General features: G+C 40.7%; 1 protein-coding gene across 1 annotated transcript; it reads left to right on the top strand.

Annotated features, from left to right (window-relative positions):
• The first annotated feature begins 10183 nt into the window (after positions 1-10183).
• On the top strand, positions 10184-15726 carry LOC104455027 (WAT1-related protein At1g68170). Its single transcript, XM_010069888.2, is given in 9 exon segments — positions 10184-10301; positions 13591-13888; positions 13995-14057; positions 14309-14425; positions 14540-14789; positions 14923-15081; positions 15199-15313; positions 15316-15349; positions 15450-15726. Coding segments are annotated over 9 exon segments (1431 nt in total).
• Positions 15727-16197: the final 471 nt, after the last annotated feature.

Below are 16197 nucleotides of genomic sequence, written 5' to 3'. Positions count from 1 at the left end.
TGATTGCAAAATTCTCATTGATCGGCACTAAATTGATTTTCTATCGTTTTGGGTACCCTGTGTTCATATTTAAAACCTTGAGATTTTCACGACAATTGAGAGTCGTCAATGTGTTAAAGATGTACATTGTGACTCGAGATAAATCGATCACGGGTCAATTGCACCAAAAATTCCTAAAAGTTACCCGGTAGACTAGGTGACGCTAAAAGCGCGCCGGAAACGACGAATTTGAACCCGATTTCAGAAATTGAAAGTTCTGTGGTGTCACGACCTATTTTAGGAACGTCGACTCATTCTCCGAAGATTTTTCAGAGATTCCGAGATTTTTACAGAAAATCGAATCGGACGTTACGGAAAATTAACGGAAATTCAGATAGACTCATTTGAAGGAAATTTGGGCTTACAAGTTGAGCTCTATGATGAGAGGCACCTGTAGAAGTTTTACGGGCTTTTTCTTTATTGAAATTGGACGTCAGATTGGGGAATTTCATGAAGAAATTGGAGACTTTTTGAATGAAATTCGGAATTATGGAAGAGCAGCAACCTTTGCAGCAAAATTTGGATAATTGTGGGATTTATTTGGCTAGAAAGAATTAGGGGACAAGTAATTAATGCAAGGGCTAAGGCTTGTTGACTATTTTCCTTTCTTGTTCAAGCTTCTTGGACAAGCTTGCTTCACCGGTCCCATCTCCGCGATCCCCTCTCCATTCTTATCTCTTTTGCTTCTGCTTCTTTCTATTTTTTTTATATATACCACTGAATTCTGAAGCCTCCCCCTCTCTTCTTCGAATCCCTATCTTCATTCGGCCTCAACTTCTTTTGTTCCTATTTCGTGTTTCATTTTTCTTCTTCAACTCTTTTCACCGAGGCCACTCATCCCACCGAAATCCCCTCAGTCAACCAACGAGCTCCTCAAAATTTGCTGACTCCTTGCCGCACGTCTTCGCTCGCCGAGGTGTCCCCGCAGCGCTTCATGCCCACGACGTCGCCTGCCTCGGATCCATCTCGCGCTTCACGGATCCAGCTCCATTTCCTGCCCCATTAGTTGCCACGAAGCAAGTGCACTGAGATCTCCATCCAACCGGTCAACCTCAGCACATTTGTGGACTCCGCAAGCTGCGCGCCTACCCCCACCTTCTTCGTGTCCTTACTTGGACAGCACGAGGTCAAAGCCTCCAACCGGAGGCCCATCTTTACAGCATCTTCGTCTCGTCCTCGCGAAGCCAGCGACAAAACCCTGCTGCTCCATGGTCGTTTGTCTTCTACCACCGACTCAGCATCTCCATCTCGCCAACCGAAGCTGCCAGCGAAGCCCACACGTGGATTAGCAACAACGCACGAAGCCCAGCTTCATTTCTTCAGCCCGTATCAGCCCATCGTGTCTTCAAGTCCAAGCCCACGTGAATTCTGCCGCAAGCCAGCGAGTTTCACATTTCCATTTGAAGTCCAAACGAAGTCAGGCCCATAAAAAATCAGCCCATTTTGTTCAACCCAGCAAAGCCCAAGTGATTCAAGCTCAGGCCAAATTCCATTGCAAGCTTAAGGCCCACTTGAATTTGAGCCCAACTCAGCCTTTCCAAGCCCGAGTTAATTGAAGTCCGCGAAGCAACTCAAGCCCAGTCCAATTTCAAAAGCAAATCTTAGACTTGGGCTGAGATTTGTTGGGCCAAGTTTTAGGCCCGGTCCAAGAGTTCGCCGACATCGCCGAAAATTAAGATTTCGGCCGCCGTTGAGTCTTCGTCGCGGTGAATCGGTTTTTGCGATACACCGGTGAGTTTATACTCTAAACTCTACTTAGTAGGCTAATAACGTTTAAGGGGTGTTTAGATTTATTTTATTAGGAATTATGTGGTTAGTTGATTAAATTAAATGTAATCATTGAATTGAGCATGTTAGGTGGTTAGCATGATTTAGCTAAGGCCTAAATAAATTGTACTATTTATCTAGAAGGGTTCGGGAATTTTTCGGGTCCGTATTTGTTATTAATTTAATGATTCTGGCCTAGGTTAGTATTTTTAGAAGTTAAATTGATTTATTTAATTAATTTCAGTAATTATATAATTATTAATTATTTTTCCGGAAATTAGGCCGAGATAGCCGGTGACCGGAATTTCGTGCTGATTGCAATGGTGTGATTAATTTCTGCAATTGAGTGTTAAATTATGCAAACCGAGTGCCGATTGGATCTTTGGTATTTAATTCCAAAATTGTGAATTTCCAATATTTATTCAGAAAATCCTAAGTGTCGAGTTTTGGCACCGAAAATAGTTTTTTTTTTTTTTTTGTACTATATGAAATAGTGGGATTTCAAAAAGGAAGAATATCAATTTTTCTGGGTCAAGTTGACCGTGTACCCACACACAAGTAATTTCATGTGAATTTCTAATACGAAGAAAAATGCCAGGCTCACCATTTTAATTGAAGCATTTGAGTGTAATGCACGGTGCCTTGGGCCATATTTGAGTGATTGTGTGATGGTTGAGAGAAATCGTCCCGGGCTGTTGAGTTAGACATTATCCCTATTTGGGATACCCCTTGGACAACGGGAAGCCGGTTGCAGTTGATTCTGGACCCTATGCTTCTTCGGGAAAGCCATCTGATAAAGAGACGTGCCATGCTCAATGGGGTGAAACGAAGCCTGGCAATGCCAGAAAACCGCCGAACTGAGAGTAGGCCGTGCTATATGCCGAGATCAAAACTAGGAACGCTTGATAAATTGAGTATTGTGTTCCAATTAATTGAGCTTGAGTGATGCTCTGATTTGTGATATGAACTGTGCTGACCTGCAGGGTGTAGTTGAGACGAGGTAAGTCTCATTGATTGTGTGATTGCGTGCTTAGGACGCTTCTTGGCATATTTCCCTCCTAATTGGGGTTTAGAGCTTAGACTCATTGAGATGATATCTCACCCCGTTGTGGGACAACATTTTCAGGGTCATTGAGTGGAGGGCCTGGAGCTGAGAGGAGGTGATTGGAAGCGTAGGTCAGTTAGGACCGCTTCTTTTTGGAAGGCTAGTCTTTTGTAGTATTTTGGGCCATAGACCTTTGTACATGACTCAATATATATATATATAAAAGCATGTTTGTTTGTGAATCTATTGTCCTGCTTTTCTATCCCGAGATGATTACTGTCAGGGGATTTCTTTTCGCTTCCGCATGTGCAATAAAATAAAAAGGGTCGGCGACTCGTCCTGAGAAGTCGCAAATTATTATCAACCAGAGAGGGATGGGCACGCGCTTGGGGTTCGGGCGTGACATCAATTAAAAGGGTATTCTTGAGTTCTACGTGTAACTGCTTCTATATCTCAAATTAATATATTTCATTTCTATGCAATTGTGGATTATTTAACCCTATTGAGAAAATATTTATAGGATCCATCTTTGGCTGTCCAGCCAGCCTCTTCTTCCATCTTACTAGGTCCGTGAAACCAGTAAGGTATTTTGTGGATGTGGGTTTGCCTAATAATTATTTGGCTATAGCATGGAATTATTAGCTACTTTCCATGGATATACAACGTGATACATTACTTTATGGCATAATGTGTATGACCAATTTTATGTCCATAAAACATATTGCATTTGTCAAAGATCGTTAGTATGGTCTTAAATAGGTCCAGCTAAGTATGGAAGATTTCCTCACTCAGAATTTTATATGTATTGGCTAACTACCTAACTATGTAAAAGAGTAACTTTAGTTAGCTCTCCTTTTTTATAAGAAGCATGTCAAATTTAGAGTAAAGGGGCAAACCAATCAAGAGTGATAGTCTCGGAGTCATTTAAATTTTATGACCCAATCAAACCAAGTTTTAAAGAAAATATAATGCATTCATCTCTAGTAGTTTTGACGAACTAATAAGTTAGATAATTAACGATTTGCACCACCTCATAACATAAATAGCATGTTACAACTCTCATCAACAAATTAAAGCACATTTTATACATATATATACATACATACATGTGTGTATGTATGTATATATATATTTCGAGCTACCTATTTCAATATATTTATAGATCTAATTTGTTACTTTTCATCAGTTTTCTTACCAAGATTAATCAAGCCACTAAGGCTGCGCACGGTAACATTTCTTGGCTGGGGAACAATTTTTTTTCAGAAATAGTTCTTTTCTATTTCTATTCTGGGGAACAATTTCTATGTAAAAAAACCCATTTTGTAACTACACAAAATTTTTACTCTAGAAATAGAAAAAGAATAGAAATGCGTTTGGTAAAAAATAGTTTCTTTTTATATTTATTTGTTTTTTTATTTTTGCCGGTAGACCGCCGCCGCCGCCGCACGTTGTCACGGCCGACCGCCGCCCACCAATCGCCGCCACCGATCGCCATCGCACGACCCATCGGCGGCGGCGGTTGGCGGGCGGCGGTCGGCCGGCGACAACGTGTGGCGGTGGCGGCGACCAGCGGCGGCGGTCGATGGCGGCGGTTGGCGGCAGCGACCGGCGGCCGGCAGCGGCAGCGATCGGTTAACGGCGGCAGCGGTGGCGGCGGGTGACGGCAGGCGGCGGTCAAGGGCAGTCAATGGCAGTCAGCAAGAGAAGAATAAAAGAAAAAAAAAATTCACTTATTTCTTAAACTTGTTCCTGGGAACAAGAAGCAACTTCTTTTTACTTCTCATTTCTATTCCAAAACCATTCCCGGGCTAACTTTTTGTTCCCAGGAACAAAAAACTAACTTGCCGTTATCAAACATTCTGGGGAAGAGAATAATAGAAATTCTTGGGCTGGGGAAGTTTACCATGCGCACCCTAAGTTAATTGCTTAAAAGATTCACCCCCTTAGTCACAATCTTCACACCATCTTAGCTTTTGTCACCGGTTTAACATGATAATAATGTGTGATGCGGTTATTAACCACCAATCGTTTTGCTTAGATATAGTCACAAATCTCTTTTTGAAGGATGAGTGCGTACTTACTTATACTGGTCATGCTCTCATGATGAACCTTGATTTTTGGATTTTAATTTTACAATTTTATGGGCTTGGTTTGTTGCGGTGATTTCTAATATTTTGTATAGAGCCTTTATGTATCATTTTCTTTGACAAAGGAAAAATTAGAAAGTGATAAATGATGGTCCAAGAGCAAGCTTAATCTATTGTCCAAATGCGCCCAATACAAACATCTCTCGATTAAAAAACTAATATGGCTCAGCATGACTTGATCATATAATTCTTGATTCATTTAATTTGATCAAACTTGTAAGATATCATTGTAACAAGAAACGATACAAACTGCCTCCTACGATAATAAATATCGATGTGTGATGAAGTCAATAGAGCTCTCTCATCGAGCTTGACTCGGTTAGCCGACGATTGCAGCCGAAGCTCAGACTCGGCTCGAGCTCGGCTCTAGTAGAGGACGGTCAAACTTTGACTCCGCCTACGTGTCTGACGCACGCAATCCGAACGGTGCATTCGAGGATCCAGATTCAACATCGGGGGCTTCGCTTCACATCCACTAGCATGGCAGTCCCGTAGTTTCCGGCACGGGGCGCGGGCAAAATCGTCACTCCAGCGGATCGATCCTCTGTAAAGGTCCACCCCAACCTCTCGACACTCCCTTCTCCATCCACTGAAAAAGACCGAGGAAAAGCTACGAGGATGATGGCGATGAAGATGAAGACTAAGGAGATGCTGCTGGCGGTGCTGATCCTGACCGCGGTGTTCTCACGGATGGACGTCGCCATCGAGTCCGCCGCCGTGGATTGCAACGATGCTTGCTCCACCGCGTGCGTTCAGCCCAACGGTGAGTAGCTTTTCGCTTCCCTTCACCGGTTGGTTGGATCTGAGAAGGATTCTCGAAGGATTTTAGCGGTAAATGGCATATTTTCTTTTTTCGCGAACTGTGCAGCAAGGCTGATTGATGCAAGCCAAGGATAGGCTTTCTCAAACAGTAGGATCGGGAGAGTGACTTACACACGGGAAAACAGGACGAACAGAAATTTCAGCACTGCGCAAGCTTAGGAGAACAATCGTATGATCGACCTGATTCCAAAGCCCAATAAACAAAGACTTCTGGATCTAAAATTTCTATGTTTTGGGTTTTTTGAAATAAGATGGTCGAAATTAGGTTGGAAATAACGAACGGAATAGGAAAAGATAGAAACTCCGTTGGTTGCTCTTCTAGGCCTCCAAGGAAGTTGAGGGGGCACCGATTCTTCTAGATCGATGACTGCAACTCGAATTCAAGGGTGCACATTTCAAAAGCTCCGACTCTTCAAGAACGGAGTGAAAAATTTTCTAGGTTCAAAAGGATGAACTCTACAAGGTTCACGATACTTGCTTCAAAGCAAATTTTTTTTCATTAATTAAAAGTCATTCGTTTTCTACAAGAAATTAGATGGCTTATATCGTCAAAGAAATAAATACAGAGCATTAAAACAAGGTTGACTTGCTTCAAAGCAAAGTTTTTTCATTAATCAAAAATCGTTCGTCTTTTACAAGAAATTGGATGGCTTATATAGTCAAAGAAATAAAGACAGAACATTGAAACTAGGAGAAATAAAGACAGGGCATTAAAACTAGGAGAAATAGTAAAAGCATAACGTCTTTATGGCTCCCAAGGTGTCTTTCCAGCTTCGGGATGGACTCAAGATGTCGATATGGCTTCTCGGTTTCATTGAGCTTGAATGCGGGCCGATCCTCTTGGTCGAGAGAGCTGGTCTTCAATGCGGGCTGCATCATTGATGGCGTGGTGCGACCGCAAGTGCCAGATCAAGTGCGGACCAGGTCTCTCTCTCCCTCGCGTTTTATGCATGTTTTGCCGTTTCCAGTTTTGCCCCGTACGAGTGGATTTGTTGTCATTTTAGTCCCGATCTGTGGATTTGGTATATCTTTTTTTTTAGCCCCGAATGTGTGAATTTGGTTTGGTTTTAGTCCTCGTGGTCTCCGGTGGCCCTCTAAAATAGAGGTGTTGAAAAAGCCCGCGTGAAATTTTAGGGTCCGGGCGTTAGTCTGTAGGGATTTTTAGATGTTGATATTGTTGGATTGGGGTCAGATTGGGCCAGACCGGTGCAGGTTTTTACACCCCAGAGCACAGCCTAATCTCCCTTTTCTCTGCCCTTCTCCCTATGCATGTGCTCATCAACAACTAGCAAGACGAAACTCTAGATTTGAGCTTTAGCTAATCAGCGCTAGCCCGACCTACTAAACCTTGGATTATATGATATTGGGGTCTTGGGTTGGGTCAAGTGTGCCCCTTTGAGGTTTTGGGTCGGTGATCGGGTATCATGAGAACCCGGCTTGGCCCGACTCATTGACACCCTAGTCTAAGCATGGCAATGAAAGAACTATCCTGGACACCATCAGAAATTTTGTACTTGATGTTGCAAAAAACCAAGGCCTCTGGTCATTTCTTTACAAATATATTGATCGAGATTGTGGGAATATCCATGCGCTCCAGACGGTGTCGGGTTCATACCCAATCCCTCACATTAGTTAGGATGACACAACATGGCAATGAATCCGAGATGCTTGGATTAGCAATAAGACGATCATAGTATCTGTAATTTAGCACTTGATGCATCTCTTGATGAACTGGGTAAGATAGATAATCAATGTGAACACCCCCGGCTTTGATCAATGACGCCCGCTGACTCTTGCTTGACTAAACTTGAATTTGGTCGTCCGACATTATGGGGAAGTCTGCATGTGAAAGGTTCAGTCTTTATTATTATATTTTTTTTTTCTCCGATGCGCAGACCTCTCAGCGGCGGAGGGAAACGTGGGCTGAGATCGCTCCCCGTTCGATCGCTGACGAATAACTGATTGGCAATCCTCACTGCTGATCGGAGCCTTGATTTTCATCTTCCGATCGACTGGAAATGAATTGCATGCTTGCAATCAATGAATTATGTACTGAGACTATAAGAAAACGAGACATTGCAGAGAGTTTGACTTCGGGAGTTTTGCTTTTTCGTAATTAGGGGATTTCTTTTAATTTCCATATTTTACTATTCACTGTTAATATGCACGGAATTTTCTCTTACTCACGGGAAAAAAATGTTTGCACGAATATTAATTAGATGAGTGCAGAAAACACCCCCCACCCTGACATGGCGAAAACACAACTATCATATGTATTTATCGGGTTGGATTGGTCCGTTTCCCAGAGTTGTTTCCAGAAAATTGTGCTTCCCATTTTTTTTTTTTTTGTCATAACGAGTCAACGACCTAATGTTGGAAACTATTATAATTTAATATTGTATTTGTTTTTCGTAAGATAATTTTTTTAAAAAGTAAACTGATTACTTTTAAAAAAAAAATATTTGACATAGTATTCAGTTTAGTGAAAAATATTTTTATCATCAATAGTAATTTATAGCAAAATATTTTGTAAATGATGGAAATATATTTCACTCATTCATTTTTATAAATAATATAAACGATTTTCTTTTAGAAATACTTTACAAATCATTCACAACTCTAGGTTCATGAGCAATTTTTTTTTTTTTCGCACATGAGTAGTTTATGTTTATATGATATGAACGCGAAATAAGGACGCCATCACTTGTTAATTTATTTGATGAACTTGAATAATAGGTATCACGTTTTAATAGTTTGTCTTGATTTGACTTTTTAATTAGGTTATCTTTTGAAGAATGATATAGAGACTAATTTTCATTTTTTTTACAAAAACAAGTACACGGACTAAAATTCAACATTGCCAAAATGCAAGGATCAACGTGTAAAATTGCATTTAAATGCTCGTACAAGTAAGGATCACAAAAACTAGAAGTATGACCGAATAAAACATGGGGACCAAAATTGAACTTTCTGAAAAACATAGAAATCGAAAGTATGATTTATCAAAATAAAAAATAAAAAATAAAATCGCTGGGCTCCCTGAGTCGTTGACTGGTCTTGAAGAGAACTAGTTAACTGCTCGTGCCTTCGGCACAATATGAATATTTCTACTATAATAATTTTAATTATTTTTTCTTCACTTAATAACTATTTGCGTTGAAACGATATTTTAGCAAAAAAGATTAAAGGAAATACACAATTAAGAATGCACAACTGATCCTTTTGTCCGTGGTCTTTCTAGTATTCATATGTACTAATTTTCTTTCTCTCAAATGAGTGGAAATACATTTTTTTTTAGTAATGTTTTCTCTTGCTTGGAAAGAATATTTCTTGATACCAAGGACGCCATTCACTTCAACTACTATATGCTATGCAATTAGTGAAGAATTGACAACATGAGATGTAATAATAACCTGTTTTTCTGAATAAAGTCCTCAAGTGTATAAACCATACACATATCAGCATACATTAAGTACACTAGCAATGTGCATTTCATATACCACGCAATACCTACAGGAACGAATACCTTATCCTATACATAGTAACTTATATTAAATTGATTGATTTCAACAGCACAATTAAACTTGAAGATGAATCGATCATCGAATGTTTTATCAAAATAGCTAACATGGATTTTAAGAAGTACCCACTCTATCAAATTCAACACGGGGATAGATTATGAGATTCTCATGCTGTGTTGAAAATTAGTAAGTGTGCAAATGATAAGGACATTAGGCACAAGTGCCAGAATATCCATTTTTAACCACAGTTAAAATATTTGACCAAATTCGTCGATTTTATGTGAAATTAAGTCGTGCCTTTTATGCTGTAATGTGGTAGGTAGCATCATGTCAAAATTGTAAAAACAAATAAACCTATGTATCTTAGGTAATTAAAACTTGGAAAAATACTAAATTTATATATTTGCAATGTCATTTATGAAGTTCTAATTTATTTAATGTGATTCCTGAATTATGATTAAATGTGTAATATTGTTTGGGAACTTTTAATTATTTCAATATAGTCCTTAAAAACTCTTGTCCAATACTTAATGTGGTCCTTTGGACTTTTAGATATCTTTATATAATTCATGAATTATATTAAACATTTATCAATAATTCATGAACCACGTAAAAACAAACTAAAAGTCTAAAAATGATATTACACATTGGCCAAAGTTTAGATATTACATTGCATAAATTGAAATTTTAGAAACGACACTACACATTGGATCAAAAATTCATAGATCATTTGTTCTATAATTTCTATAAAAAAAACAAAAAAAAAAAAAATTGCAGTTGCGAGTTGAGTGCAAAGTAAGGACGCAGGGGAATTCGCAGTGTTGGTGGTGGAGTTGGTGGTGATGATCGTGAAGTGTTTAGCGGCGGGGCAAAGTAAGGACGCTGGGGATTACTCGAAGGTGCTCGGGCTGGTGGATGAGGTCCGATTGTGGTTCGGGTTCGTGCACCCTTTGGATTTCTGTATTTTAGAGAAGCATCTTTTTCCGCCCTGTTTATTCGCCTGACGGAGTGCAGCAATTCAGACTCCTATATCTTGTCTTTTTTTAAATCGTTTAGCATGCGATGGGCGTAATTTAGTCATCTCTTTTATTCCTCTAAGCCGGATGGTTATAGATCCCTGCTACATTACTACGCTTATGGGTTTATGATGTTAAATTGCTAGGGTCTTGGATGCAAATGCATATGACCAATTGGAGAGAGGGCTTGTTAATTACCTAGGGAATTGTCAACATTCATTTCAGCGATTTCCAGTTAAAATTGACATGATGAACTCAATTAGGGAAACATAAAAATAATTTAGGACTCTATTAACATAATTAAAAAAATTTGAATTAAATTGATAAAAGTATAATAAATTTAAGATTTTTTGGACAAATTTATCAATATGTGTGTATATATATTAAAAATACGGTGCAAATTCAGCGGTCCATTAAGGACAATACGAGACGGTTCGTGGAATCGAGTGCTTAGTAAAGATCGAAACAAAAGACAAATTAGGTCTCAAATCCGAAAGGCCAGATTGGCTGCGGCTTCCGTTAGTGGAGTGAAAAAATAGTCAAAAGGGGGGCAGTGGAAAGCAACGCGACCCGACACGAACTCTTTTGGGACAAGCACAGTCGCCGGTGCACGTGCTCGAAAGGAAGGGACGTCGAAGCCAACGTCGACGCCCGAATTGCATGAGAGGAGCGCCATCCCACGGTAACCCTCCGTTCAATAACGTCACGCCAGACGTTTTCCCACCCGCGTGCCCGCCCGTGCCGCCATTTATTATTTTCATTTCTTTTTCACGTGCCTCATAATTTCTTCACTTGTTGTCATCCTTGTACAGCCCTGACTCGACTCTATAAATAAAATGCGAGAGGAATGTCGTGATAGAATCTTTGTTGCGGTGTGATTTATACTTTTCATCGACAAAATGGCACAGGAGTCCCAACTCCCCGATGAGCGTGCAGGGTTCGGGAGTTGCGAGAACAACACCCCCAAGATGCTAGAGAACTTTTATAGTCCGAACCCATATTTTATTGATAATTTTGACCTGAGCCATGAATAGCAACTTGGCAGGTGTGTATGTATATTCTTTTTTTCTTATAATTGAATGATGTAATCGAGAGCAAGAGATATTAATTATTGTAGAATCTTCTGTTAGAAATAACCTTAATTTAAAGATGAACCGGGATAGAAGCCTTGCATCTCCATTTTTTCCTCGCTTTTACACTATTTTCCTATGATTTTGCAGCGAATCTCAAATAGTGCTATCAAAGACAAACTTAACCAAACCATGAAAAGAACATAGATGATGGAAGAAAAAACGGCGATTCCTAACAGTGCTATCATACCCAAACTTAGTCAGCCACCCCATGAAAAGAAGATAGATGATGGAAGAAAATATAGCATGTATCTTTTTGGCGTGTCTACATGCATCCACAAGGAAAAACTGCACCTAAAAGATTGCCCTGGCATCATCCCGTCCATATGTAAGTGTTAGCAATATTTAGTTGATTCCTCGTGGCTCTCAGTATTATGCATATATGTCGTTTGATAGAGAATGTCTTTTTAAATTGGTATCGAAGAGGCAATTCTAGTGCACTTCACACCCCATGCACCACGCACCTGGTGCACCTTTGAAATTTCTCAATTCTATTTTTTCTACTTTATCATTCTCAACGGCACACCCATGCATCTCAAGCAAATAAATCAATCCCTGCAGCTCGACAATGTTCACCCAAGTGTATTATTCTTGTCTAAGCAAGTGCCACGGTGATTGTGTTAGGATGTCTCTAATGCATAGCCAAGTTGAGCTTTTATTTTCAATGGAGGTATATTTTGACACCGCAAAGACATGTCTTTGCATGGTATCCTTTGCTTAGCAATGTCTGGCTTATTCTGCTTGATATAGCCACGCCACCTCGTCTTTGATTCGTTGAGCTTATTTTAATCGAAGATTTTTGTGACGTTGTTCGGATTATTTTTCAAACTCGATTTGTTTCAACTTATCTTGCGTTTGAAGGGATGTTAGCAATATTAGGATATTAGTTGATCCAGAATATTTCTCAGGATTATGCATAAATCCCCTTTAATATAGCATATCCTTGGTTAATTATATTTCATATTATGTTTAATTTTTTTTACCTTAGATAACCATCTCATATTGCTTATAAATAAGCTTGTGTATTCCTCATTACTACATATCGAAAAAAAACTATATTCTTCTTTTCCACATTTTTCTTAACTATGTGAGTATCTTTTCTAGTTAATTGGAGGAGAATATAAGAAAATTTGATATTCTAGTCCTAAATCCATTGTATAAATTTCAATTTAAATCATGAACCTTTTAGTTAATACAATATACCTAAACTTTTGTGTGAAAATGCAATTGAGTCCTCCCGACCAAATCTCTCTTCCCTTGAAATTGCTAACGTTGCAGTCCGTTCATCGTCAGCCATCCTACGTGTCATGATTGGTGATTTGGCATGGAAAACTTTCCTGACATTGCTAACAATGTGGTCTAGTCATTGTTGCCCATCCTACATGGATCAGTTGAAAGGTTTTATAACTTCATTGCATTACTGGAAGGATTAGGATTATATTAGATCAATCGAAAGGTTCATGACCAAATTAAATCCATAAAATCAGCCTGCACAATAGTAAACATTAATAGGCTGCACCAATTTGGCATGTGCACACGACTGCTCCTCATTTACTAAAGCATGTGAGCTTCCTTGTATTTTAAGACTTAAATGCGTAGTATTTTTTTTTAATGGTATAGGGCATCCGAATTTTTTGACCCAATCAATCTCCGCGGACAAATAGATGCTCTCGAAGCACAAAATAAACTTAGGAATCCAATTAATTTGATCTACCTGAATGGGTAGCTAAGCACACAATGGTAAAGTAAAGTAATACTTCGCATCAACTTATACATGTAATTAGTGGAGATTGTGATCATCCGTGAAGCCACGCGATGCTTTTGCCCTAAAAAGCGGTTCCACTTTCTTGGATTTGTTTGACCGCTGCGCACTGAAGAAGCCAACACCCAAATGGACTCTCTCTCCCTCTCTCTCTCTTCTTCCTGCCACGTGCCAGCCCGGGGATCGCACGTGCGAGGGTCCTTTAATGCATTGTGACGTGAGTACATAGCCAAGCAAAGCACCTGGTGGCCTCTTTCTCTGTTGCATTATATATATCCCACAGACGCTTCTCTCTTCTGCATCATCCATTCTTCACTCTCTTACTCATTTTCAATACAAAGATTCAGCAGATCCCTTCTTATTTCAAGTTTCGCGTTTACCTAAAATACCTTCACACTCGTTCAAGGAACCGATATCTCGAGGGGGAGAGAGAGAGAGGGTTTCGAGCGATCGCTTGTTCGAGGCCAGGCAGGAAATGAAGGCCGCACTGATGATGGTGGTCGTCCAGGTTGCTTTTGCCGGCGTCAACATACTGTACAAGCTTGCCGCAAGCGACGGGATGAACCTGTCAGTGGTCATTGCCTACCGGTTCATGTTCGCAACGGCTCTGCTGGCCCCTCTGGCTTTATTCTTAGAAAGGTCACACACTCTTCTCTTGTCAAACGGAGTATACATTTTCCCTTTGCGATATCAATCTATTCGAATACGTATGCGTATACTGATTTCCTTCCTTCACATATAACAGGAAGAGCAGGCCAAAGATAACATGGACAGTGCTTGTGCAAGCCTTCTTTTGTGGGTTATTTGGGTAAGTGCCTCGTGTTGTTTGATCCATAACATTTGGGAAATGCTTAGTGGCTTGTGGTGCTATGAAGATAGCGCTTGTGATAACAGCCTAAAAGCCATGTTTCCATATACTGCAGCAGACTAGATATACAACGTTTACTAGATTTTTCTTTTAAAAAACAGACTTCCAGTGCATAAATACGGAAGGCTCAGGTGTTCATGCATGGGGAAGTTTCTGGTCTTCTTTGTTGACTCTGATTGAATGAACTGCAGGGGATCAATGGGGCAAAATTTGTACCTAGCAAGCTTATCCATGACATCGGCGACCTACGCCTCTGCCATGGCCAACCTCGTCCCTGCCGTGACCTTCGTCTTGGCCGTTTTTCTTGGGTATGTACAGGATTTTCTAATGCAACTTCCTCAGCATGTGGATCTTCAGCTGAGATGTTCTTCTGACGAGGGTTGCTGTTTTCTTTCATGTTCGCGTTGGTCGATCGAGATTAGGTTGGAGAAGGTGAGGGTGAGGACGGTTGCAGGGAAGGCAAAGGCGGCGGGAACATTAATGGGGATCGGTGGGGCGATGCTACTCACGTTCTACAAGGGCGCGGAAGTCAACCTCTGGTCAACGCACGTGAACCTGCTGCGCCACGTGGCGGCGACCCAGCGGGGCCAGGAGGGCTCGAGCGATCTCCTCCTGGGATCGCTTCTGGCCGTGGCCAGCTGCTTCTGCTACGCTTCGTGGCTGATCATTCAGGTGGGTCTTCGCCTTTTCTTTCCAATACGTCTCTTCATGTTTTCGCCTTTGACCTTGCTTCGTTTCACTGCGTGAGATCTTTCCTTTGCTTCGCTTCGTGTCGTCGTCCTAATGAAAATGATCTTTTGGACAGGCGAAGATGAGCGAAGGTTTCCCGCACCAATACACAAGCACGGCCCTGATGACCTTCATGGGTTCGATCCAAGCGGCGGTTTATGCACTGTGCCGAGAGAGGGATTGGAGCCAGTGGAAGCTCGGATGGAACATCAGGCTCCTCACCGTATCATACTCGGTACCCACTACAAGCCCCTTACTTACCAATGTCGTGCACATTCATTAGGGCTCAATATCGAACCGTCGAATTATCCGGTTACCTATCGTCGACTAATCCTCGCCTGTGGTGTTGTAGGGGATAGTCGCTTCCGCGTTGTGCTATACTCTGATCGCTTGGTGTGTGCGGATGAGAGGACCGGTGTTCGTGTCGATTTTCAATCCTTTGATGCTGGTGACCGTGGCCTTGGCAGGGTCATGGTGTTGGACGAAAAATTGCATATGGGAAGGTATATAAATCGATAGATATACACATATTTTTAAAGTATTTGAACCCTTCAAATAAATTAACACGAGATATCTGAAATTCTCGATCTATTTTTATGGCAGCATTCTAGGGTCAGGGCTCATAGTACTCGGTCTCTATGCAGTGCTATGGGGCAAAAGGAAGGAGGATAAGAAGACGAATCGGTTAGTACCATTGAGTAGCCCCGGTGAGTCTAAATCTATCGAGATCGTTGTCGTCTCTCCTAATAAGAACGATGTTAAGGAGGGTGACGATGTTCAAGAGCCATCGCAGAAGGAGAGCGAAGTGATGAAAGAAAGTCTCGAAGAGAAAAGAGGAGAAGGGGACGATCGAGTTGAACGAGCGACTGACCTTGTATAATCGTACGATGTACAATTGTCCCAAATACAGGCAGCCACGTTGACGTGCCAAAGAGGAGGCAACTTCATCTTGTCCAAAAGTGGGCATTTTGGTAAATAGTCAGACATTGTCTATAGGATATGGAATGCAAATGGTGTAAGATATACCCAAGTCTTGCGATTCCCTTTTGCATGATTAATTCAACTACATTGTTATAATTTTTTCATAAATCTCAATTAAAGAGGAGGGGTATTCTTGAGTTCTACGTGTAACTGCTTCTATACCTCAAATTAAGATATTTCATTTCTATGCAATTGTGGATTATTTTACCCTGTTGAGAAAATATTTATAGGATCCATCTTTGGTTGTCGATCCAAGCTCTTGTTTTGTCTTACTAGGTCCATAAAAAAAAGTAGGGTATTTTGTGGATGTGGGTTCACCTAATAATTCTTTGGCTATAGCATAGAATTATAGGCTACTTTCCGTGGATAT

This window comes from Eucalyptus grandis, chromosome 7, assembly GCF_016545825.1.
Source record: "Eucalyptus grandis isolate ANBG69807.140 chromosome 7, ASM1654582v1, whole genome shotgun sequence".
Lineage (NCBI taxonomy): Eukaryota > Viridiplantae > Streptophyta > Magnoliopsida > Myrtales > Myrtaceae > Eucalyptus > Eucalyptus grandis.
The sequence above is the reverse complement of the archived record's forward strand: the minus strand, read 5'-3'. Positions and strand labels throughout refer to the sequence as shown.